Source organism: Notolepis coatsorum, assembly GCF_963971535.1.
Source record: "Notolepis coatsorum genome assembly, chromosome: 7".
NCBI lineage: Eukaryota > Metazoa > Chordata > Actinopteri > Aulopiformes > Paralepididae > Notolepis > Notolepis coatsorum.
The window spans coordinates 70,096,683-70,122,792 of record NC_140171.1 but is presented as its reverse complement, the minus strand read 5'-3'; the positions used below and the strand labels follow the sequence as shown (position 1 = coordinate 70,122,792).

Sequence of the window (26,110 nt, the reverse complement as noted above, 5' to 3'; positions counted from 1 at the left end):
TATCATTTACCACGTTACCGCATTAATAATAACCCTCAAAACGGCCACAATTTTGCCACCCTGCGTCTCAACCGCCTCTTACTTGTAATCGCCGCCACAGTGTTTAATCAATTCCCTCATAACGCCATCGTAACGTCCCCAGCTTCACAGCGGACTTTTCCACAGAGCTAGCCAGCTAGCCCCAACCAACAGCAGGGACTCGCCTCAAACATAATATGTCCGTTGGTCATTAAAATATCATAACAAAACCATTAAGTACTTATCAGTCAGTTCGACCGAATCGTTTTTGTATCACAGCGAACGTAATTAATCAACAGGCCGGTTTCGCTCAAGCTTAAAAAGGATAACGCACCCTGAACACGCCGGCACCCTACATTTCCATTAACTACTACGTTTTAATCCTGCAATCGCACAGACCCCTGCGCTGATCATGCCAGGGTCTAACAACCTTTCACCATACTTGACTCGTATGTTCTGAAATAGTAACAGAACCCTTAGCCCGACGCAATTATGCCCATACTGACCCGTCACTCACGGTCCCCGTCCCGCTATCTGTGGCTACAAGCAGGGACACAATGCACCTTGGACCCAGTTCCCCTTCCATTTCAGAACAGTCAAATCTCCTCGTCTTACCTGCGCCCTCTTCCTGAGAATAATTTTAGGGCAATTATATACTCAGAACGCGCCCCTGTCGTATACAACAGAATAACCGTGCTTCCTAGCAAGAAAAGCCTTTTACCTGCCGTCATGCGACGCTATCTTCCACAACATGACCAGATAGTCTGTGCGCCACCACCCTTCTTGGTGCAACTCCCCCGTATAGCTCATAAAGTACCTTCCATACGAGTTAACTAACCCCCGTGGCCCGCTGGGCCGAGACCGGCCTCCTGTGTCTGAATGAACACACAAACACAAAAAGCCTACGTTTGCATGTTCACTGCACAACAAGCGCGATCGTCATACCTCCGGACACACAAGCTAAGATATTGTTGTTGTTGTTATAGTCTGTTTTCAGTATAAAGCTGGTCTTTGTTGTCCTGGCTGACAAAACAAAGCAGTCTGTTTTCAGTATAAAGCTGGTCTTTGTTGTCCTGGCTGACAAAACAAAGCTATGCCGTAAGATGATAACAACCAGACTAATATTACAGTATAAAGATAAATTGTTGCTGGTCTTTGTTGTCCTGGCTGACAAAACAAAGCTCTATTGTTAATAATATTGCATCTACCGCTCCAGTTGTTCCCACCGCAACCCCCAACCCTGCATGCAGACGCCATATTCACCGCGGGCCCCAAACAGTGGCGTACACAACCAACCTCCATCCTGCTCCTCTCCCTCATCCATTCAGACAACAAGCCCATCGTTAATCACTTCAAACGCAGCAACACCCCAGCTCTTCGCCCCGTGTCCCCAACTTACAGCACGGTCCAGATATGATACATATAACAAGACCCTACCGCACCTTTTCAGGGGGAGACACAAAGGGTAGGGAAACACGGCACCATTTCTGTAGTAAAATCCCACAGACTTCCTACAATAATTTGAGGTTATTGTAGCACAATACAATGAGATTGATTTATCTGGAAGGAGGAGGAAAGATTCATACTTGATAGAATGGTTGGTCTCCTCATCTGGCTTAATGCAGATGAAGAATAAAACGTGTACGCCAGACAAACCAGAATTGTAGTTCAACTCAGCTGATTTATTTGATCAGAGCCAGGAGTCCAAGGTGAATAGAAGGTTGACTTCTACATACAACAGATGATCAGAGAATATTTAACAGCTGTCTGTTGTACAGAAATATCACAATCAGGTTTGCAATCCAAACCTAAATACTGCACATCAAACAGTCACTTGGTTAACATAATTTGAACATACATGGTTTACTGTACACATTATACATGAGTAAATCTGGTTTACAGATCAGGGATCTGTACAACATTACTCTAATCTATAAACAACCATTTGGTGTTTCCCATGATTTTACTCACGTAAAATGCCATCAGCTCACAGTTGTTTCTGGGTGGTTTCGAAGCGGTGGGGGAGCCCCCAGACCCCTGGTTGGGTCCGAGAGCTCCTGAATAACCCTATGTTGGGCCTTATATCCTATCATTTCTAGCCAATAATACATATAGCTGGTCCAATCCAGCGGCGTCTTCTTGTGGGGGTGTCCGGTGGGCGCTGGCAGCCCCTCCCTCTGGGTTTCTCTGGGGGGAGGCTGGCTGCCCCCCCCCTTTGATCTCCCGTGTGGATCTTGACTCAATACCCAGAGGGGGACGCTAGTGGCCCCCGTCAGTGTCTTCCTGATTGGGTCTGTCCCTACAGAAATCTCCTCTTAAATGAATAATATATAACTTTAACATTCCTTCTATATGGCTATAGATGTCTAATATCATCCAAGTACAGTCAGTGCTTTCTAAGACTGATACCAGACATCATATGATACCTTTTGATACTAAACAGTTGATTAATAGATTACTTTGTCTGTGAGTTAGTGTCCATGCTTCAACAAGTCTAAACTGGTCTGCCCTGTGGTCAACCCAGCTGTCTCTTGATCAGCATTTACATACAGTCAGTTCGAGAAGGTGTCGTTTGTTCTCTAATTTAGTCATTGCTTGAGTGGGGGTTGAAATAACTGTTGCAGCTGTTATCTGATGCAGCTGTCTCAACTGACAGTTGAGACTGTTTAACCCACTGAGTCCACTCTGCTATTGAAAGGTACATCTGGCTTTACATTTATGGTTCTCTAATTTATTCACACATATTAATTATGAAATTCATCGTCAATATTTACCACATTTCCCCACTTTGACAATTCTCATTGTCACATACTGTATATTGACTTGATTTTCTATACATACTAACCATACAATATAATAATAAAAATCATTTTTTCAAAATTTTCTCACATTTTTCTTTTTTTTCATAATTTTTCTTTTTCATTATTCTTTGGTACATATCAATTAGTTTCTTCTTGTCTTCTTCTTTTCTCCCCCACATTCCCCTGACTATGGCCCCCTCCCGGGGAATCCTGGTGACCCCTTCATCCAGATCCCCAATTAACCTATCCTGCCTTTGATGAAACAGTGTTTACCACCTACTATCATCAGGCTTTGTTCCTCTGGGCTCACAGCCAGAGGCTTATTTGTTGAAAACAATTAAAACAATGTAATCTAAACATTACACATTAAAGTAAAACACAATTTTTTAAAATTATGGTATCCGTTGACATGATCTGTGGAGACAGAGATTATTCTTCATTCTTTCATACATTTTGCTTCTCCTCTCCTGTTAATTCCTTTTCCAAGTCCGCCCAATCACATTTTGCACAATCAACTCAGTTGGTCTTCTCACCTCTCCCCCCTTTTATGAACATCCCCATGGACATAAACCTTACCACCTCTGCGCACAGACGGACAGGGAGGGAGGAGCATCACGCAAGGAAAAAAAAAAAAAAAAAATGTTCACCATGTCGGCCATAACCTACACCTTGCTTTTTACTCTACCTATGTGTATGTGTTTAGTTTAGTACTCTCGCGTTGTCTCATAATCTATACCAGTTGTTACCGTTCAGTCACTTCCCGTCCAACACACCAATCAACCACACAGAGGCCCTTGTTCAACGCTTTGGTTGCACAGTCTCCGACCGTTTTCGCCCCCCCCCCCTCCACCCCATGCCGGCCAGCCTCAGCTGAAGCCACTGTTTTTAGGCCTGGACCTCGTCATATCCTGTCCCATGACTGTATTTCCATGGATCTACAGACGAACGACTCCGTCAGTCTGGAGGTATGTCTCAACCTCCGGCCTTTGTATCGGGGCTATATTGAAGGAGGGGTAGAGTCCCAAGCGACCTCCCTTCATAATCCAACAATCTCCCACAGGAACTGACTGAACGGGTCACACCATCGTGTCATAATCTAATGAAATGTATTCCTACACATTTTCCCCATGATCCCCCCACTTGTGACGGTCCATCCTCCCCCTCCGACTGAACTGCAAGGGAACAAAAACACAGAACAAATTTTCCTTATACAATATGTCAAATATTTCTCAAGAGACGCCAAATGGTTAATCATTATGCAAAACGTAATGGGACCACTTAACTGCCATTGATCTGATCCAATGTATCTCACGCTCCAACCGTCCTCTCCCCAGATCATAGAGAAACAACAAACAAAACGCAAATAATCAAAAAAACATTCCAACAGATGTCACATGTAGACCACCTCAATGGTTATTAAAAAAGAAAAGAAAAGAAATTTAAAACCTTTCAAGCCAGCACAGTCTCCCTCTACAGGCTCCATTCACACCCATTCAGGCCACGCAATCATAGATAAAAATAGAAAAGAAATCCAAAAATTTAAATTCAATACCTCATCCCTACAAAACATTCAACAGAAATCAAATCAAATGCAGTAAAACAAGTGATATGAAACAAATGATAATGGTATAACCCAAGTGGTTCGATACACTCCTTACCCAAACACATTTTGTTATTTTTAAAGTGAAAGCTAAGTTGTGTGTGTGTATCAAATTGTGTGAATGTGTCTGTGTGTGTCTGTGTGTGTGTGTGTGTCTGTGTGTGTGTGTGTGTGTGTGTGTGAATGTGAATGGGTGTGTGTGTGTGTGCCTGTGTGTGAATGGGTCCCAAAGCCTCCTTGCCCCCATCCCCCGCTCAATCATTCACTAAAGGACATCTCAATCTCACACATACATACAAAAATTAAATTTAAATAAAAAATACCATCTGTACCAGCTCAACCAAAATTACGAGCTCCAGTAATCATTCATATTATAAACATATATTTCTCTCATACACTCGTTAATCAACCACAGACCGACAATGGGTTAGTTCCCCTGCGCTCATCTCTTCTACTCTCTCATCTTGCTACACTCATCTCTGGCTAATACAACACACACTTTCTCACCATACAGTTCTCACTGTATCTTCTACTCCTCACATCCAGAGGAAGTCTGGGAACCCCCTCAGCGATAGACCCCAAAACATACCCAGTGTCCTGAGAGCCAAAGCTAATCCTTCTAATCAAACAGGTAGCCCCCCAATGTAATTAACCTCATCTGAGCTGGCTATCTTAATTCAATTACTGTGCTCACTCCTCCATCAGCTGTGTCCTGTATTAGCACGCTTCCTGTCTCAACATTTCCCCTGTCATAAAAATAACTGTCTCCTGCATCTTCACCTCTCTCTCCTGTTGCATCTAATCTCACGTCATCCTGTCATAAAAGAACAAACAGCCATTGTAAACAACAGCTGTACATCCTGACCCCCCTTGGGCCTATTGGCCCGCCTCAAAAGGATTCCTACCCCCCTGGGTAATACAACCCTTCATCTGTAAATCATTAAACGGTTAATCACACTTCTCATCTTCCCAGAGGCAAGCGCCCCCAGGTTTTTGAATTAATAAAATTATTAAGGATTAAGCGCCCCCAGGTTTTTGAATTAATAAAATTATTAAGGATTAATAAAACACTCATGTCAAAATTTGTCATCTTCAGCAAGCCTCCATCAATAAATTATCCTACAAGTCGAAGGCTTGTGTCAACACTTTAACACTATATCAAAGATTTTAACAATCTAAAACAAGCATAAACACATGTCCTAACCATATCAACAGTGTATTAAAGATTTAGCAATCTAAAACAAGCATCAGTAAATTATCCTGCTTCACAACCGGGCTTGTATCAAATTCCACTACAAAAACATTTAGTAAATAATATAAACATTATCCTATTTAAATCTCCAGCGTTATTAAAGCTATAACAAGTATCTTACATCAAGCTACATAAAACACAACATTATTATCCTCAAGCTTACCATTGTACACGTTACACAAATTAAAAAACTGGAAATACGCTATCATCTATAGAACATTTTACATGTAAGCATGTTTCATCTCAGCATAACATTTATAGTGGTTAGTCCTAAATTGATTTTACTGCAAGCAACATGTAACTTTAGTGTAGAGCATTTACCCAAATTCAGCCTATAACTACTCTCAAACTACCGTTTATATCATGTATGCAATAAAAGTTATGATGTATTTTAACACGGGTGACTGAATTTGCAAATCTGGTATGTCATAAACGTATTACTGACTATCTGATGAATTGAAACTGGGGGACCCTGATGTAAACAAGACAAAAGTCTTCCTCTGGTCTGCATCCCCTTAACAATTGTGTGTATTGAGCTGTACTTATCTCTAACCTAACCTAACCACCATACATGTTACATCTCTTCCCCTGCTTACACAAAAATACAATGCACAATTTACAAATATAACCATATTACATAATGCAGAATATTTTCTTACCCGTTTCTATCCCCTGAGCGAACTATTCCGAATGCACGAGACCCCATCCACGTTGTACCGCGCATGCGCAGTGGCAACCGAAGCGGCTGTTAACGTTGCTATGACAACCAAGGTCGGCCACGACAACATAATTACATGTCCCGATACTCATAATCTGCCACGACATTTATCACGTTTCTTTACCCCTTCCCCAACATCTTTCTCAAAACTCGAAACGTAACATATGCCGCGCCCCAAACGCCACAAAACAACGGCATGCAAGCTAACTAGCCTTAGCCAGCTCTAATGCGACGTTCAAGGCCCTCACGGGAACCTTGCCTTTCAAGATCCGTTCATCCACGCAATTCGCTCAGTACCATCCAAAGCATAAACAATTCACACAAGCTTCAAATAGCCAACCACTCTAATAGAAAATAATTTTTAAAACATTTACACCAACCAACGCCGCACACATAGTTCAACACGAACCCTTTCTCCTACCTTCTCTGCCTCACTCCATAGCACCGCGAACGTTACATACTCTCCACAACACCATGACGTCACCAAGCAGCGAATCCTCAATATCATTTACCACGTTACCGCATTAATAATAACCCTCAAAACGGCCACAATTTTGCCACCCTGCGTCTCAACCGCCTCTTACTTGTAATCGCCGCCACAGTGTTTAATCAATTCCCTCATAACGCCATCGTAACGTCCCCAGCTTCACAGCGGACTTTTCCACAGAGCTAGCCAGCTAGCCCCAACCAACAGCAGGGACTCGCCTCAAACATAATATGTCCGTTGGTCATTAAAATATCATAACAAAACCATTAAGTACTTATCAGTCAGTTCGACCGAATCGTTTTTGTATCACAGCGAACGTAATTAATCAACAGGCCGGTTTCGCTCAAGCTTAAAAAGGATAACGCACCCTGAACACGCCGGCACCCTACATTTCCATTAACTACTACGTTTTAATCCTGCAATCGCACAGACCCCTGCGCTGATCATGCCAGGGTCTAACAACCTTTCACCATACTTGACTCGTATGTTCTGAAATAGTAACAGAACCCTTAGCCCGACGCAATTATGCCCATACTGACCCGTCACTCACGGTCCCCGTCCCGCTATCTGTGGCTACAAGCAGGGACACAATGCACCTTGGACCCAGTTCCCCTTCCATTTCAGAACAGTCAAATCTCCTCGTCTTACCTGCGCCCTCTTCCTGAGAATAATTTTAGGGCAATTATATACTCAGAACGCGCCCCTGTCGTATACAACAGAATAACCGTGCTTCCTAGCAAGAAAAGCCTTTTACCTGCCGTCATGCGACGCTATCTTCCACAACATGACCAGATAGTCTGTGCGCCACCACCCTTCTTGGTGCAACTCCCCCGTATAGCTCATAAAGTACCTTCCATACGAGTTAACTAACCCCCGTGGCCCGCTGGGCCGAGACCGGCCTCCTGTGTCTGAATGAACACACAAACACAAAAAGCCTACGTTTGCATGTTCACTGCACAACAAGCGCGATCGTCATACCTCCGGACACACAAGCTAAGATATTGTTGTTGTTGTTATAGTCTGTTTTCAGTATAAAGCTGGTCTTTGTTGTCCTGGCTGACAAAACAAAGCAGTCTGTTTTCAGTATAAAGCTGGTCTTTGTTGTCCTGGCTGACAAAACAAAGCTATGCCGTAAGATGATAACAACCAGACTAATATTACAGTATAAAGATAAATTGTTGCTGGTCTTTGTTGTCCTGGCTGACAAAACAAAGCTCTATTGTTAATAATATTGCATCTACCGCTCCAGTTGTTCCCACCGCAACCCCCAACCCTGCATGCAGACGCCATATTCACCGCGGGCCCCAAACAGTGGCGTACACAACCAACCTCCATCCTGCTCCTCTCCCTCATCCATTCAGACAACAAGCCCATCGTTAATCACTTCAAACGCAGCAACACCCCAGCTCTTCGCCCCGTGTCCCCAACTTACAGCACGGTCCAGATATGATACATATAACAAGACCCTACCGCACCTTTTCAGGGGGAGACACAAAGGGTAGGGAAACACGGCACCATTTCTGTAGTAAAATCCCACAGACTTCCTACAATAATTTGAGGTTATTGTAGCACAATACAATGAGATTGATTTATCTGGAAGGAGGAGGAAAGATTCATACTTGATAGAATGGTTGGTCTCCTCATCTGGCTTAATGCAGATGAAGAATAAAACGTGTACGCCAGACAAACCAGAATTGTAGTTCAACTCAGCTGATTTATTTGATCAGAGCCAGGAGTCCAAGGTGAATAGAAGGTTGACTTCTACATACAACAGATGATCAGAGAATATTTAACAGCTGTCTGTTGTACAGAAATATCACAATCAGGTTTGCAATCCAAACCTAAATACTGCACATCAAACAGTCACTTGGTTAACATAATTTGAACATACATGGTTTACTGTACACATTATACATGAGTAAATCTGGTTTACAGATCAGGGATCTGTACAACATTACTCTAATCTATAAACAACCATTTGGTGTTTCCCATGATTTTACTCACGTAAAATGCCATCAGCTCACAGTTGTTTCTGGGTGGTTTCGAAGCGGTGGGGGAGCCCCCAGACCCCTGGTTGGGTCCGAGAGCTCCTGAATAACCCTATGTTGGGCCTTATATCCTATCATTTCTAGCCAATAATACATATAGCTGGTCCAATCCAGCGGCGTCTTCTTGTGGGGGTGTCCGGTGGGCGCTGGCAGCCCCTCCCTCTGGGTTTCTCTGGGGGGAGGCTGGCTGCCCCCCCCCTTTGATCTCCCGTGTGGATCTTGACTCAATACCCAGAGGGGGACGCTAGTGGCCCCCGTCAGTGTCTTCCTGATTGGGTCTGTCCCTACAGAAATCTCCTCTTAAATGAATAATATATAACTTTAACATTCCTTCTATATGGCTATAGATGTCTAATATCATCCAAGTACAGTCAGTGCTTTCTAAGACTGATACCAGACATCATATGATACCTTTTGATACTAAACAGTTGATTAATAGATTACTTTGTCTGTGAGTTAGTGTCCATGCTTCAACAAGTCTAAACTGGTCTGCCCTGTGGTCAACCCAGCTGTCTCTTGATCAGCATTTACATACAGTCAGTTCGAGAAGGTGTCGTTTGTTCTCTAATTTAGTCATTGCTTGAGTGGGGGTTGAAATAACTGTTGCAGCTGTTATCTGATGCAGCTGTCTCAACTGACAGTTGAGACTGTTTAACCCACTGAGTCCACTCTGCTATTGAAAGGTACATCTGGCTTTACATTTATGGTTCTCTAATTTATTCACACATATTAATTATGAAATTCATCGTCAATATTTACCACACGCACACACACACACACACACACACAAGGATAGAGAGAGCTGGAACAAATATTTACTGTGGCGTTCAGATCAGTAGAAGTATGTGATGTCACCTAATAGGTCAGCAGACAGCGTGTCAATAAATACATGCTGATGGGAATCTACACTGAATACCTTTTGTGTTAAAACAATATGGTCTCTGTGGGATTTGAAAGGTAGAATCACTCTGTTGTTTAATTGTATTATTGCCGTGTGCGGCACATGTTCCTGTGTAGATATCTGAACGTCCTTGCATGTGTGTAATTCTACTGTGTTTAAGTAACAGGTGGGTCAACTAAGATCTCCAGCCAGTGATGTATTTAATTATGAGTTCATTTGACAAGGACAGTGCACAACATTTCTATAAATGTGAGTGCCTGTAGCCACAAGGGCTAGTTTTCACCTGTTGTCCCTGGCCAGATGCCATTCAAATTAAAACCTAATATAAAAATGTTGTTGACATAATAATATATTGTTTTTTAAACCCATATAATATACAATAATATACTGTGATGTCATATATCCTACTGTATATACTTCCTCTTAACATGCAACGGCCCGCCGGCGGAACAGACTAAAGTCACGGCACTTTGAATGCCACCTCACTCGACCAAATCCGTACCTCGATTCTCGAGTTACATGATGATATGTCATCTAATTCTAATAATATACAGTATACTGCATACACTCAATTTAAATCTCCAATAAACTATACTCACTGAAAAAGTAGGTAAACTCTATTTCAGAAACAAAAGTGAGTACCGTAATTTTCGGACTATAAGCCGCGGCTTTCCCCCCCATTTTTCGACCCTGCGGCTTATATAGCGGTGCGGCTAATCTATGGATTTTTACAGCTAACTGGGCGCACTCCCTCAGCTCTGTGACCGTCGGATCAGACTCCTAAATCTGCTGCAGCAGTGCACGCCTTGCCCCTTCTCCTCCGCCTCACATAACCACGTCAACAAACCATTACGGCAAGAGGAGTGCATGAGCAGCTCAGAGCTCCTCTTTCAACATAACTGAAGCATTAAACAAAATGACCCAGTCAACGAACTATTCACTTTAGTTTATTAATACATGAGGCGTTGTCTAATGTTATCTAGCTACTGATAGCTCCTGATATCATCAGTTTGGCATTGGATTTCGCAGGTGCTGGCTAGCGCTGGCTAACTGGCTATCGTTATGAGAGCTAACGTTGGTACCTATATGTACCTGGCGCTGGCTAACTGGCTATCGTTATGAGAGCTAACGTTGGTACCTATATGTACCTGGCGCTGGCTAACTGGCTATCGTTATGAGAGCTAACGTTGGTACCTATATGTACCTAGCGCTGGCTAACTGGCTATCGTTATGAGAGCTAACGTTGGTACCTATATGTACCTGGCGCTGGCTAACTGGCTATCGTTATGAGAGCTAACGTTGGTACCTATATGTACCTGGCGCTGGCTAACTGGCTATCGTTATGAGAGCTAACGTTGGTACCTACTGTACCCGGCGATGGCTAACTGGCTATCGTTATGAGAGCTAACGTTGGTACCTACTGTACCCGGCGATGGCTAACTGGCTATCGTTCCTGTTTAAACAAAAATGTTAATAAATGGGAGCTTCCTCAAACAGCCGTCTCTTTCCCGACAATCCCCTCTGTGCACGAACCCTTACATATGGTAATTAAACATTAAAACACCTGCGGCTTATAGTCCAGTGCGGCTTATATATGTACACATCATTCAATTTAGCTGCTGCGGCTTATATTCAGGTGCGGCTTATAGTGCGAAGATTACGGTAAATGGAGTTGTGATGACTTGCAATTCGTCCATTGCAGCTGTAGTTGTAACTGTCAGTCATGTCTGTGTTCCCAGGGAAGCTGGCTCAGATCGTGTTTGGTCACAGTGATGTGTTGTGTTCCCAGGGAAGCTGGCTCAGATCGTGTTTGGTCACAGTGATGTGTTGTGTTCCCAGGGAAGCTGGCTCAGATCGTGTTTGGTCACAGTGATGTGTTGTGTTCCCAGGGAAGCTGGCTCAGATCGTGTTTGGTCACAGTGATGTATTGTGTTCCCAGGGAAGCTGGCTCAGACCGTGTTTGGTCACAGTGATGTGTTGTGTTCCCAGGGAAGCTGGCTCAGATCGTGTTTGGTCACGGGGACGTGGTCACCTGCCTGTCCAGGTCGGAGTCCTACATCGGAGGAGACTGCTACGTCCTCTCCGGCTCCAGAGACGCCACACTGCTGCTCTGGTACTGGAACGGCAAGAACTGCAGCATCGGAGAGAGCCCTGCCAGTAAGCACAGACACACACACACACAGAGCCTTGCCAGTAAGCACACACACACGTAGAGATAACAATACACACATAGGACCCAATAGAGCATCAATGGTGGTAGAGAGGGAGAGGGGTAGGTTTATGTCAGTATGGTTGCCGGTTCGATTCCCCCGACTTGTAGGCAACATTTGGACAGGGGGTAGTGAATGAGTAATACTCCTCTCCTGCATCACTCACTCACTCACTCACTCACTCACTCACTCACTCACTCACTCACTCACTCACTCACTCACTCACTCACTCACTCACTCACTCACTCACTCGATCACTCACTCGATCACTCACTCACTCACTCACTCACTCACTCACTCACTCACTCACTCACTCATACTGCACATACATACTCACATACAGTACATACTCAAACATACATACACACATTCACACATACAACAAACACGCACGCACGCACACACACACACACACACACGCACACACACACACGCACACACAGGCACACACACGCACACACACGCACACACACACACACACACACACACACACACAGGGGTATTCTCTCTCAGACAGTTGTGACTGTGTGATTTACGGCCTCTCTGTGTAAAGTAACAACTAGTTTCATCTGACCAGCTCAGCCTCCTCCACACAGATTGGATTTCCCAGCACTGCTGCACAACGAATGGGCTCCACTAATGTGTTTGAGAGTGTGTGTGGTAGGGGGGCTTTGTGTGTTTGTTTGTGTGCATGAGTGTGTGTGTTTGAGAGAAGTGTGTGTGTGTAGTGGGTATTGTTTGTGTGTGTTTGCATGGGAGAGAGGACAGCTTTTGTGTGTTTGTGCATGTGAGAAAGAATATCTGTGTGTGTGTGTGTGTATGTGTGTGCGGCTGTGCGCACATGTGTGTGTCTTAGAGAGCAGAAGAAAGTGAGGCCACTTTAAGACGGTGAATGCGTCAGAGTTCACCAGGCCACTACATGAAAAGTTCACCCCCGTCCCAGGGACCGTTGGGGTCACAGTGGTCGATAAAATTGAAAAATAGGGCCCTAACGTTCCTATAAAATATGGCACTAGCCATGATCAAAGCAGGGCGCTCACACAGCCCAGCACCACAGCATCCATGGTGCTAATTTGGTCAGTTGAGGCTGTCCTCCATGCTGTGAAGTAAGCCACTGAAATGTATGACAAATTGTCATTTTGCTTAAAAGCTCAGAAGACAGGAACAAGATCACTGTTCACTGATCAGGAAGGCAGGAACCATTATTGGCGTGACCCTAGACGTGATCATGGAGCAAAGAACGAGTAGGAAGCTCAAGAGTGTTATACAAAATGAGGATCATCCAATGTGCTATCTTTTTAACGAGCTGACGAGCACTTTTAGTGACAGGCTTGTTACGCAAAGGTGCTCTTCAGAGAGATTCAGGAAGGCCTTGTTACTTGCTGCAGGGACGTTTTGAACATCGTCATTGACTGTTACTGTTGATGATGATGACTATGATGGTGGATGTACTGATGTCATGATTGTAGTCATGTTGGTGTTTATGAATATGGTGATGCCATCTACAACCACTAACATATGGTAGTACAGTCATATTGTTATTATATTATTTATGCTGTGTTCTCTCCTTATTTTGTACTGCCTAGAGATGTGTATGCCTTTTTCCTGGTGACACTAAAGTATTTTGTATGGTATTTGGTTAATAAGGACCAGACAGGACCTATAGATGATGATGTTTTCCTTGTTGCCCACAAGTTGGAAGTTATGGGAAAGGTTTGTTTCCTCTTGGAGAAGAAGTGTAAATGTCTGCAGGTCAGACACAATGTTAATTCCTTTAAGGCTTTATTGACAGCAGCGATGCCAAGGTTGATGACAGGATCATTGGGTCTATTATTGATTGGTTTGTTCTAAGGAAAGGAAACTGAAAACAGGCATAAGTAATTTAATACTGTAATCATAATAATAATGATAACAAACTCGACATTAGAAAAAACATACAGACAAATGCTAAATATTCAAACCACTAGAAATCAAGTAGTAACTTGACCAATCAATCATTTGCAAGGAAATAACATTTGAAAGGAAGAAAGAAAACTCATTTTAACTCAATCAGTGAACAGTCACCAAAAAAAGCGACTCCAGTGTCTCTGATATCAAACAGATGATGGAAGCTGCAGCCACTCTTCTGAAGACGCTGCATCAACTACTCCGTCAGGAATCAACCTTTAATAATAGTATTAATATTCAATATTCATCATTCCAACTTCAGCAGTCTGTTTAACTATAACTCTATTTGGTTAAACGACAGTAGACTATGCACATGTGTGTGCTTGTGTGTGTGTGTGTATGTGCGCGTGTGTGTGTGTATATATATATATATATATATATATATATATATATATATGTGTGGGTGGGTGGGTGTGTATGTAGCTGGAGGAACAAACAAAGTGGTAATCAGACACTACACACTACCCACAATACACACACACACACACACACACACACACACACACACACACACACACACACACACACACACACACACACACACACACACACACACACACACACACACACACACACACACACGTCACACACACACACAAGTCACGCACGCACACACACACACACACAGTAGACTTTCCTTTATTCCTCTTCCAATACAGAGTACTTTCAAGTTGAACCCTCCAGTCACACATACAAATGTGTGTACTGTGTGTGTGTGTGTGTACACATACACACACACACATTCCTTCTCATACATAATGCTCTGTGAACATCCCACACACTTCATAAGCGTTGACACCGCTGCCTCTCCATCGCTGATATGCACATGTACACGTTCACAGACACAGAGGCAGTACCCACTGTTTATGCACGCACGCACACACACACACACACACACACACACACACACACACACACACACACACACACACACACACGCGCACAGGCACAGACACAGGCACACGCACGCGCACACACACACTCCACCCCCCATGGCTCCACAGTGTATAGACAGACATTTCCTCACAGTGTATAGACAGACACTACTGCCATCTGCTGGTTAAAGAGCTGAAATACATTGTCATGGAATCATTAGTCTCGCTATTTGATGAATATTTATATTATTTGTGTCTTTAAAGCCCCACTCTGCAAGCCACATGTAAACACATTTGGGTATTTTCACCACTGAACACATTATATGGGATGGGAGACAGCTGACAATGACATCATACGACGGTGTTGGATTAGATTAGACTCAAATGTATTGTCATTGCACAGCACAAGTACATTACAATGAAAAGAAGTTGGCATCTAACCAGAGTGCAAATGTAACAGTAAAGTGCATTAATAATATACAATGTACAAGTGATTAAATGTGATATATGCATGTATATATATATATATATATATATATATATATATATATATATATATATATATATATATATAATCTACTGGTAATATATGCTAAACTGATAGTACAGTATAATTATGTACAGTGATACAGGTAAGAGTAGGTATGGGATATATACAGATATAGATATAATATATACAGGTATGCATTTATTTATTTAGCATTTATTTTAAATTGTTTGGACCTTATGGTGTTCTTGTTTTGTTCTTGACTTATTGTGATGTTTCTTCTTGACTTGTTTAAAGAAGACGTGTACGGCCCATGGGGACAGTGTGTTGTCGGGCCTTACAAATAAATTTGATTTGATTTGTATGTGAATATATGGAATGTATTGTTGATATATATATATATATATATGACTATCGTACATATCCTATCGGTGGACTATAGGATGAGGTAGGTTTCTTTTGTCTGAGCATTTGATACAACTGACAATGACATCATATGACAATGACATAATATAAACGGGTAAACAGGAGCTTAAATTTTGAGGCTATTTAAAGATTGTTTACACAATAATGTTTATCAACACTGGTGTTGATGAGATATAGTGGGCTGAGAAAGTAAGAAATATAAAATAAAATAAAGATCAAGAAGATAAATTAATACATATCCTAAAATGTTGATGGGTAACTACATCCTAGAGTGTAGCTCTGCTGGAACAAAAACTCATGAGTGTGAAATGTATATTGAGTTTAACAGCGTTTTACAGTGCGGTTGAACTGGTGTAATAAACTGGTGACAAAGTTCATCATCATAATTAAAATTGTCCATTAAAGTATTCGTTTTGTCCTCTGGAGAATAGAGCTTCAGAGCTGTTTAAAGGACATTGTGGAAAATGGGTGTCGTCTTAGTATGCATTCAGTCTGACTGTAATGGGGGAAATGACATATGTACTCCGTGCTGTTTGGCCAGGGTTTGAAGTCTTCAGATTAACAAGCCTAAACAATTATTGCTCATTGTGACATCACGAGGGGGACACAAGCAATTAATTAGCTTTAATTAATCAATTAGCTGTGCTTTTTGGAGCCAGGAACACTGCTTACTTGATGTACTGCCCAGTTTGTAAAGGTTTTATTTTACTCTTGGGTGTGGAGTAGCAGCCAGCCAGGCAGAGAGAGAAATAATGAATTTGAAATTGTATCAATACAAGGGATGAAATACTAACCTTCTTACTGTCCTCTACTAACATGTACTCTTCCTAATATACTAACACGTCTCTACTACTATGCACTCAACACTGCAGCACTCAAGTTTCAACACTTTGATGAACATTGTTGCTCAGCTGATAGAGTTGTACCCTTCCTGCTGAATTGTCGTACAGAACTTGTAAGTCGCTTTGGATATAAAAGTGTCAGCTAAATGACTAAATGTAAATGTAAATGAAATCATTCAGATTATATTCAGGCTAGTTTCTTTGCAAAAACTTAACAAACATGTTCCACAGATTCGTGGAAGTTGTATAACATTGTTGAAAATATGTCCCCTTTAATAGAATTGCACAAAGCAGTCTTGTTGTAAAATGGGTTATTTCTGGCTGTAAGGTCAGATGTGTAGAGTTAACCAGAATACAGTGTTTCAGTTTTTTTTTACATTAACTTATATTTTGTCTTAAAGGGAATTCAAAAAGTGTGGGGAGTTTTATTTTTTATTTCAATGAACCCGTTGCTGAAGTTTGAGAGCAGTTATAGGTCGGCTGCCTTGTGATAACGCCAGTAAACCTTTCTCACTCTCTCTCACGCACAGACTCATGCACGTACATACATCTACACACTCTTCTTGCAGTCAAACACACACACACACACACACACACAGACACACACACACACACGCACGCACGCACGCACGCACGCACACACGCACACACACACGGAGACACACACACACAGACCCCAGATAAGCGCTGCCTTCCTCAGTGTCCAGGCTGTGGTTATATATAGGTATTAGATTGTAATCAGATGTGTCCCTAATGCAAACCAAATGGCAGGGAGTGGCTCTAAAGGTTAAACGATACACCAATATATCACCTTTATTGATCTGCTGTGAGTGAAATCCCACATCGTGCTTTAATCCCCGGCCTTGTCGGCCATAAGTCAGCTCTGAGAGACATTTAGGATGTTTGGCTGTTAACTTCATGAAATGTAGACATTTTAGGCGGTTGAGGTGACGCTGTGCAGAGTGCTGTTTAACCCACTACATGTTTGGAGAGCAGTCTGCTGTTTAACCCACTACATGTCTGGAGCGCAGTCTGCTGTTTAACCCACTACATGTCTGGAGAGCAGTCTGCTGTTTAACCCACTACATGTCTGGAGCGCAGTCTGCTGTTTAACCCACTACATGTCTGGAGAGCAGTCTGCTGTTTAACCCACTACATGTTTGGCGAGCAGTCTGCTGTTTAACCCACTACATGTTTGGCGAGCAGTCCGGGGGCGTTTGCTTTTTGGTGCAGTTAAACATTAACACTTAGAAATATCAATATGTGTCTACGGTTATGAACCAATAGGTTTACTGTATGTATATTCAATAAATGTACTTTTGCAAGGTAATTGTTTGATGCTTAAAGCCCCACTCCGGTTTCTGCCTCAAGTTTCAAGTTTCTTTATTAGTTGTCATACAGAAATACAGAATACTTTGCATGAAATGCTTCTTTCTGTTTTGCTCCTGAGAGTGTGCTAGATAATAAAAAGATGTATAAAATAAGTAATATAAAATAGAAAGTCAAGTACGTAAACAAGTGTAAACAACAAAAGATTTCTACTATATACAGTATAGTATATACAGTGCATGTACAGTACAGTGTAGAAATGGTGAGGTATAGCTTAGCTTGTGGTGCCACCTTGTGGTGGTGAGGTGCAATAAGGAATGAGATTGATGTGCAAATCTCCTTACCAATAAATATAAAGTGTGTTCGTGTCTAAAGTGGTAAAGTGGGTGCTACAGTGTGTTGTTTATTTAAAGTGAGTGTGTGGTGGATGTGTGTGCTGTGGGTGTATTGATGGTTTGTTATTGTTCATTGAGCATCCTGATGGCCTGGGGATAGAAGCTCCTTCTGAGTCTCTCTGTGCTTGCCATGAGACTCCGGTATCGCTTGCCTGACCGCAGCAGTTCAAAGAGGCAGTTGTTTGGGTGGCTGGGGTCTTTGATTATTCTCTTAGCCTTACCCATGCAGCGCTTGTTGTAAATGTTGTAGATGGTAAATTAACTTAACCAGTTGTAAACCTGAATATACTGTAGATCTATAGTGTTTACAAACATGACCAATGTAAAAAGAATATCTTTTTTAGCCATACATACATACAAATACAGCAAATCCGATTGAAAATGTATATTATAGTGTTAGTCCTTGTTTAAATAAAATGCTGTCATCTTTATTTCTACCCATTTGTTGACATATTCATCACTTTATTTATTCATATAGTTAGTTACTTAGTTTGTTTTTACTTATTTTATGTCAAGTAAACCTTGGTCATTATATATTAAATCTAAATGTAGAAGACTTGTTTTTTATTATTTGAAATACTGCTGGAAGCACCTTTTAAAATTCCACTCGCCTGTAGCCTATACCCCTAGGGTTCTTTTACTAGAAGAGCCAGTGGAGGATACCGGCGTTTGTAATGGTTGGTTTACTGTCTTTTAAAGCGACCTCTAACCTGAAGTTCAAGTGTATTTGAGAAGTCTAATGAAAGCTTTACAGAAGCCGTGTTTTCCTGTGGAAAAGGTTCAAGTGTCAATCTCATGAGCGACCTCTATCGCGTCTCCGCTTTCAAAGTTGTATAATTGAATTAAAGAGGGCACTGCTTTTAACAAGCGCTGGAAAGTTCCAACTACTTGAGCGAAAGCGCTACAGTATACAGTTTAGATTAGGTTCCTATCCTAAAGGAGCACTTCACTGGGGGGGGGGAAACACGTTTATTTATTATGCACGATATAATGTCATGAATCCCAAAACTGTAAACGGTCTTGACACATATTAATTTGGTCTGAGAGTTAAGTCGTTTGAATTCGACCTATGAGTGATGTCATCGGGCGGTATTCCATGTAGATCAGTGATAGGGTGAAAATGAAACACATTTAATTGATGGCCTATGCCTCTGCCTAAGCCTTGCAGAGGAATTATTTTTGAGAAAATACATATTTTAGTAGTTTTCAAGTTAGTATGTTGTTTTATACATTTATATAAAAATAAAGGCTGTAGCAAAATAAACTTTGGACTATCAGTAAGGCTGCAGGACAAAATTATTAGTGAAATGCCCCTTTAATTGCATAACTCTCCAAAATGTAAAATTAAGAACTGCACATCATCCCTCAATTTTAACTTGGAACACTTGTTAGGAATGGCCTAATACATTTGCCCCGAAATAAAGGCTCTCTAGGGCTCATGAGGGAGTAGCATAAAGAATGTAATAAAATAAAAATAGATATATTGCAAAAAGAAATTGCACACCTACTCTTATGAAATGATTGCTGTTATAACTTGAAAGCACTTTGTGGGATTTCCGCGTCCATCTTAAAAGGGACATACAGTATTAAGGAACATTTGTTTTGCCTGGTCTTTGTATGGATTGCAGTCGTTGTGATGTCACAAGGGAGACTCAAGCAATCAATTAGCTGTAGTTGATCAATTAGCTGTTCATTTTACTCTTGGGTGTGGGGCAGGGAAGGAAATGATTACATTTTACAGTTAGTGTGTTGCTACACTCACCAAATAATATAATAAATAATTACATTTTTTTTTTTTTTTTTTATTGCAAAACAAAAATTATTAAAAGTCAGTACTCAACACACAATGCATAATGAAACTAACAATCAAGGTGGCTAAAATGACATGCAAGTACAGAAACAGAAAACAACAAAAAAGTCTATAATAATATTTTACCGTGTACAGTGTATATCCAACGAAATTACCAATTATACCAATGCCTTATACAGGATATACCCCTAATACCTATTTTCTAAAACCCTACATAATTACATTTTACACACCAAAATAATATAATATTGTATTCATATTGTTCCCTGTGGTTCTATGTTTCTTTGTTTTTCTTTTTGCCTATTGTCAGCGACTTCGGGTCATTGAGAAGCGCTTTATAAAATAAATGAATTATTATTATTAAGTTGTTACGTTTAGTGTGTTTCTACACTCACCAAATAATATAATTTAATTAATAATTACATTTTACATTTAGTGTGTTGCTACATTCACTAAATAATAAAATAAATAATTATATTTTACATTTAGTGTAGTGCTACATTCACAAAAATAATAATATAATAAATAATTACATTTGACATTTAGTGTGTTTCTACACTCACCAGAAATACTGTGTTCAATACAATGGAAGAAAATTAATCATTTATAATAAATAATTCGATTTCCACTTGTTTCTTTGCAAAAACAAATTTAGGGAAGTTATATACAATAGTTGAGAAGATACATAATATGTGCCTTTAAGACTGTCATAGACTGCACTGCTGAGATCCCTCTGCCTTGTGTTGGTTGAACTTGACCCTCCTCTGTAAAAGAGGACCCTGGGTGACTAGAAACACAGCCCCCCTCGGCCTCCCCTGGTAATGAACTCCTAATGAACTCAACACCTACCACTAGCCCCCCCACACACACACGCTCAGACACACACACACGCTCAGACACACACACTTCAAAGGTCACCAGAGACCCAATGTTACACTACAATTGCTTTTATTGGGGGGGGGGGGAGGAGGAGAGAGAGAGAGAGACTTTAAATTCAACCAATTCAAAATGGAAACAGAAGGATGATAAATCAATCAGTTCTCACTTCTCAGTAGTTTGGATAGGAAAACCTATTCATGACAAAATATTATATATATATTATAATCCACTTCCTGTATTCTCCTATTCTACTGCGGTGTTGCTATGGAAACAGAAAGTATCATGTAGGTGGGGGTTTGGTCAGTTAAAAGATGATTATCACAATCACTTTACAATCAGAAATATAATAATTTAATATTTACACAGGTACTTTCAATACAGTACTTTCTTTAACAAAAAAAACATGACAGCAGTTGTTTACATAGTGAGTTAGTAATATCATAAATTATTACATCCTATTGATGGAATTTTAAGTTTGATACCAACCCTGATGCAAAGATAGAGGCTGAAGAGACGTCTCTGAATTGATGAATATTAGCCCATAGTCCAAATTACTTACTGTGGGTTCAACTGATATTAGCCCATAGTCCAAATTACTTACTGTGGGTTCAACTGATATTAGCCCATAGTCCAAATTACTTACTGTGGGTTCAACTGATATTAGCCCATAGTCCAAATTACTTACTGTGGGTTCAACTGCTGTGAGGGCAGTCAGTGCTGTCAGGTGTCTGACGTGCGTGAGATGTTCACAGAGCATTATGCATGGACAGGAATGTGTGTGTGCTTCACTTTACATGTAGCATTTTAATGTTAGGGGTTAGGGAATGAATGTGGTGAATACAACAGTCTGTTCTCTCAAATATAGTTGAGAGTGAGAGAGACATTGTCTGTGCACATATATACGCCTGTATGTATTATTATTGACAGTGCGACTGACAGAGTTAGAGAGAGAAGGAGAAGGAGACCTTGTTTGGTCTGGGTCTCTGACAGCTCCAACCAAAACAATAGAATCAGAGACTGCCTGACTTGGCCAAACTCTCTCTTTCTCTCTCTCTCTCTCTCTCTCTCTCTCTCTCTCTCTCTCTCTCTCTCTCTCTCTCTCTCACTCTCACTCTCACTCTCACTCTCACTCTCACTCTCACTCTCACTCTCACTCTCACTCTCACTCTCACTCTCACTCTATATCTCGCTCGCTCGCTCTCTATATCTCTCTCTATCTCTTTCTCGTTCTCTATATATCTCACTCTCTGTATCTCGCTCTCTCTTTCTCTCTCTCTCTTTCTCTGAGACATCTGGTTTCACTGAGGGTGGTTACGGGGAGATAGGGTGGGCTAAGGAGAGAGAGAGGGAGGCCATCTGTGACAAGTTCTAGAGAGTGAATGAGAGTGAATTAGTCTCTGTTTTTGACTGTGTACAGGAGTGTGTGCGTGCTATGATGCACACGTGGATATAGTGTGTACTGTATGGATATAGAATGTACTGCATGGATATAGTGTGTACTGCATGGATATAGTGTGTACTGTTTATTTGTTTATTAGCAAAGGATCCCCATTAGCTGACGTCAACTAGTCTTCCTGTAGTCCGAGACAACATTAAAACATTACAACATATACATTGCAATTAAAACATAATACAATTAAAACATAGCAAGACATACCAACCAAGGAAACACAACATAGCAAGACGTACCAACCGAGGAAACACAACAACATTAACACACAAACAAAGTATATCTAAATATATACATCAACGGTAATATATTGCATAACTCAACATTATCAATATTGGCTCACATGTAAGATTTTAATTTATATTTTAAGCTTGCTACACCTCTTATGTCACTTGGAAGATAATTCCATGCCCTGATAGCCCTATATAAAACTGTTATTTGCATACTGTTAGTATTTGCATGGGGTAGAATAATCTGCCCTCTACTTGCCCCTCTGGTAAAATGCATGTGCACATTTGAGCTGTAAATTATTTTATCCGTGATATATTTAGGACTGTGGGTTGTGATCACTTTATGAAAACAAATTAATAAGTTGGCAGAAAGTCTTTTCTCAACACTCCGCCAACTAAGACGTTCATGCATTTGAACAACACTAGTCCTATATGAACAACCAAGAACAAGTCTTGCTGCCTTATTTTGTACCACTTGTAACCTATTTAGCAACTGTTTTGAAGCAGAAGCCCACACTACAGAACAGTAATCCAAGTGGCACAAAACCAAAGTACAAACAATCTGATTAAACAATGCAAATGGAAGGAATGGTGCACATTTCCTGGCAGTAGCAACAGCTCTACCCATTTTAAAAACTGTTTTGTTTATGTGATCAGACCATGATAAAGTACTATCAAGCCAAAGGCCTACTGTATGGATATAGTATGTACTGTATGGATATAGAATGTACTGTATGGATATAGTGTGTACTGTATGGATATAGTGTGTACTGTATGGATATAGAATGTACTGTATGGATATAGTGTGTACTGTATGGATATAGAATGTACTGTATGGATATAGTGTGTACTGCATGGATATAGTGTGTACTATTGTATGGATATAGCGAGTATTGTATGGATATAGTGTGTACTGCATGGATATAGTGTGTACTATGGAATAGTATGCCAGGGTCATCAAATTGAGAGCCTTTTAGAAAGTAATTTCACCTTTTGCTTTCACTGACTCACATTAACCTTGGTTCCTACATTTGCACACAATCACAATTTATTTTCTTATTGTATAGTTCATAATGCACCATACTGCTGTTTGAATTGGTGAACCTGAATTGTTTGGATTGGTTTCTTTCTATTACAGAAAATTGGGTTTTGTTATTACCAGGCCTATGCAGATTAACACTATGAATATGTGTTGACTGCCCTCTAGTGACAGGAAAAGTGATTGTATTCCCTGATGCTGCTTGTGGTGGTTTTAATACTTGTCGTGTGTGTGTGCTCCCCCGCCCGTCCACAGCAGAGTTCGTCACACCCCGAGCCATCCTGACGGGACATGACTGTGAGGTGACGTGCGCCAGTGTTTGTGCTGAGCTGGGCCTCGTCATCAGTGGCTGCAGGGGTAAGAGAGTAGAGTGTCTCTGTATTGTGACTGGAGACACACATGGACTAAGTTTCCAAGAAGGGTCATCCAAAAATGTCATGTGGTTGGGTGAATACAAATTGGTGTTAACGCGATGTGTTGACATTTAGAATGTCAGTTTCTTTGCCAGACACTAGTCACTGCTTTTCCTGCTTTAGATAACATAAAAACCATTGGTGGAAGTGCAGTTTCTTTACTTTAAGTAAATGTAGAATAGTGAAAGTAATTGATTCAAGATTATTATTCAAGATTATTTTACTTAGGTAAAAGTGTAAAATGATGCAATATTGAATTCGATTCTACTTAAGTAGAAGTGTAAAATGTTGCAATATTGAATGTACTCAAGTCTCAAACGTAACGGTATACATTTACAATCCGCTGTTGTATTTCAGTTCCTGGGGGCAAATCGGTCTGTGTTACCCTCTGAAGGCTCTGTTTCAAAGGCACGGTGGTCCAGTTCTGCTGCCTCTAATTACTTCTTCTTATAGCTGGCAGGCGTGACCTTTTTCGTTTTCATCAACTTTATGTTTTATATGAAAAACTGTTTCCTTCAAAGTAATTTGTAACTGCTGGGTTCACACGGGTTTAGTTAGTGAAAAGTAGGATAATTACTGTGACATGTAAGGGAGTAAAGCTATTAAGTATCCTAGAATATAAATATATATATGAAACATACTGTAGTACTAGTACTTACAGCAAGTTACTTTCTACTCCAGATATAAACAAACAAGCAGCATCTTACTGTTATTATTCTTGATTGAAACCAATGGTTACTGCTAGTATTCAGGTAATTAACTTGTGATATTAATGGGTAATTCTAGCAATGCTCATATCCCATTGGTTGGTTAACTACCGGGCCTGTACTGTACATACAGCTGTTGTATTGGACAGTTTCTTTGGTGTTGGCCCTCAAGTGCAGAGTGGATGGATTAGGTAGTGAAAACAATGGATTTCTTTCGACGAAAATAACAAGTTTGTGAATTTTGTGACACGTAGAGATACATAGATGAGAACTAGAGTAGGTACAGAACAAAAGAGGAAAAATGGAGGGAAACACATTTTTCATTTCATGGGATCTTTAACTGCCGTCACTGTCTTCGGTGTACAGAGGGCCCTTGTCTGATCCATTCCATGAATGGGGACCTACTTCGGACCCTGGAGGGCCCAGAGAAGTGCACACGGCCCCGCCTCATCCAGTCGTCCACCGAGGGCCACTGCACCATCTACTACGACAAGGGCCAGTTCTGTCTGTTCAGCGTCAATGGAAAACTACTGGGACACATGGAGATGGAGGAGAACATCAAGGTGAGGAGAGTCCTGGTGGCTCGGTGGGATAGGTGTTAACCTGCAACGTTGTGGGTTTGATTCTGACCCATGAAATTGTTGAGACGTGTTGTCTCCTTTCACTCCTTTTTTTCATATATTTTTATTTCATTTTTGGATGAAAGGCAAAAATGCACATACAACATAATTTAAATTCTTTGCCAACTACAAGCATTGGCTTGCCTAATTTAAAAAAAATCCTACCCCCAAACCCCTGCACCAACCACCGTTGACAAAAAAATAAAAGAACTCCTTACAATCTTCCCTATCGCTCGTCACTGCCGTGCGTGTGTGTGTGTGTGTGTACTATTTAAGGACCATACTATCTAATATCATTCACTGGTGATTGTCTCCGTCTCATTTTGTGTCAGTAGGTTAACGTATACGGTGTGTTTTAGAGCAAAGCAGTTGAGAATATGGTAACGTTAGCTCAAATAAACGGCCCAGTGGTTTTCATCAGGGTGAATTACGTACTGTATGCCTAGCAACTTTCAAACAACCTTCAAGTCTCTGAGTATTTTCCACCCATTTCAACATCAATGACGGTGTGAATGGTGTTTAGTAAGCTGAGATCACCTAGAACACATACCATATACACATACAAACACAAAGATCACTTAGAACACACACCATATACACATACAAACACAAAGATCACTTAGAAC

General features: G+C 41.0%; 1 protein-coding gene across 1 annotated transcript in view; it reads left to right on the top strand.

The window, feature by feature from the left end:
- lrba (LPS-responsive vesicle trafficking, beach and anchor containing) overlaps window positions 1-26,110 on the top strand; it is a 622,382-nt gene that overhangs the window by 584,384 nt on the left and 11,888 nt on the right. Inside the window, 3 exon segments of the mRNA XM_084317903.1 lie at window positions 11,815-11,982; window positions 24,000-24,101; window positions 25,231-25,427. Coding sequence (XP_084174029.1) covers window positions 11,815-11,982; window positions 24,000-24,101; window positions 25,231-25,427 — 467 coding nt within the window.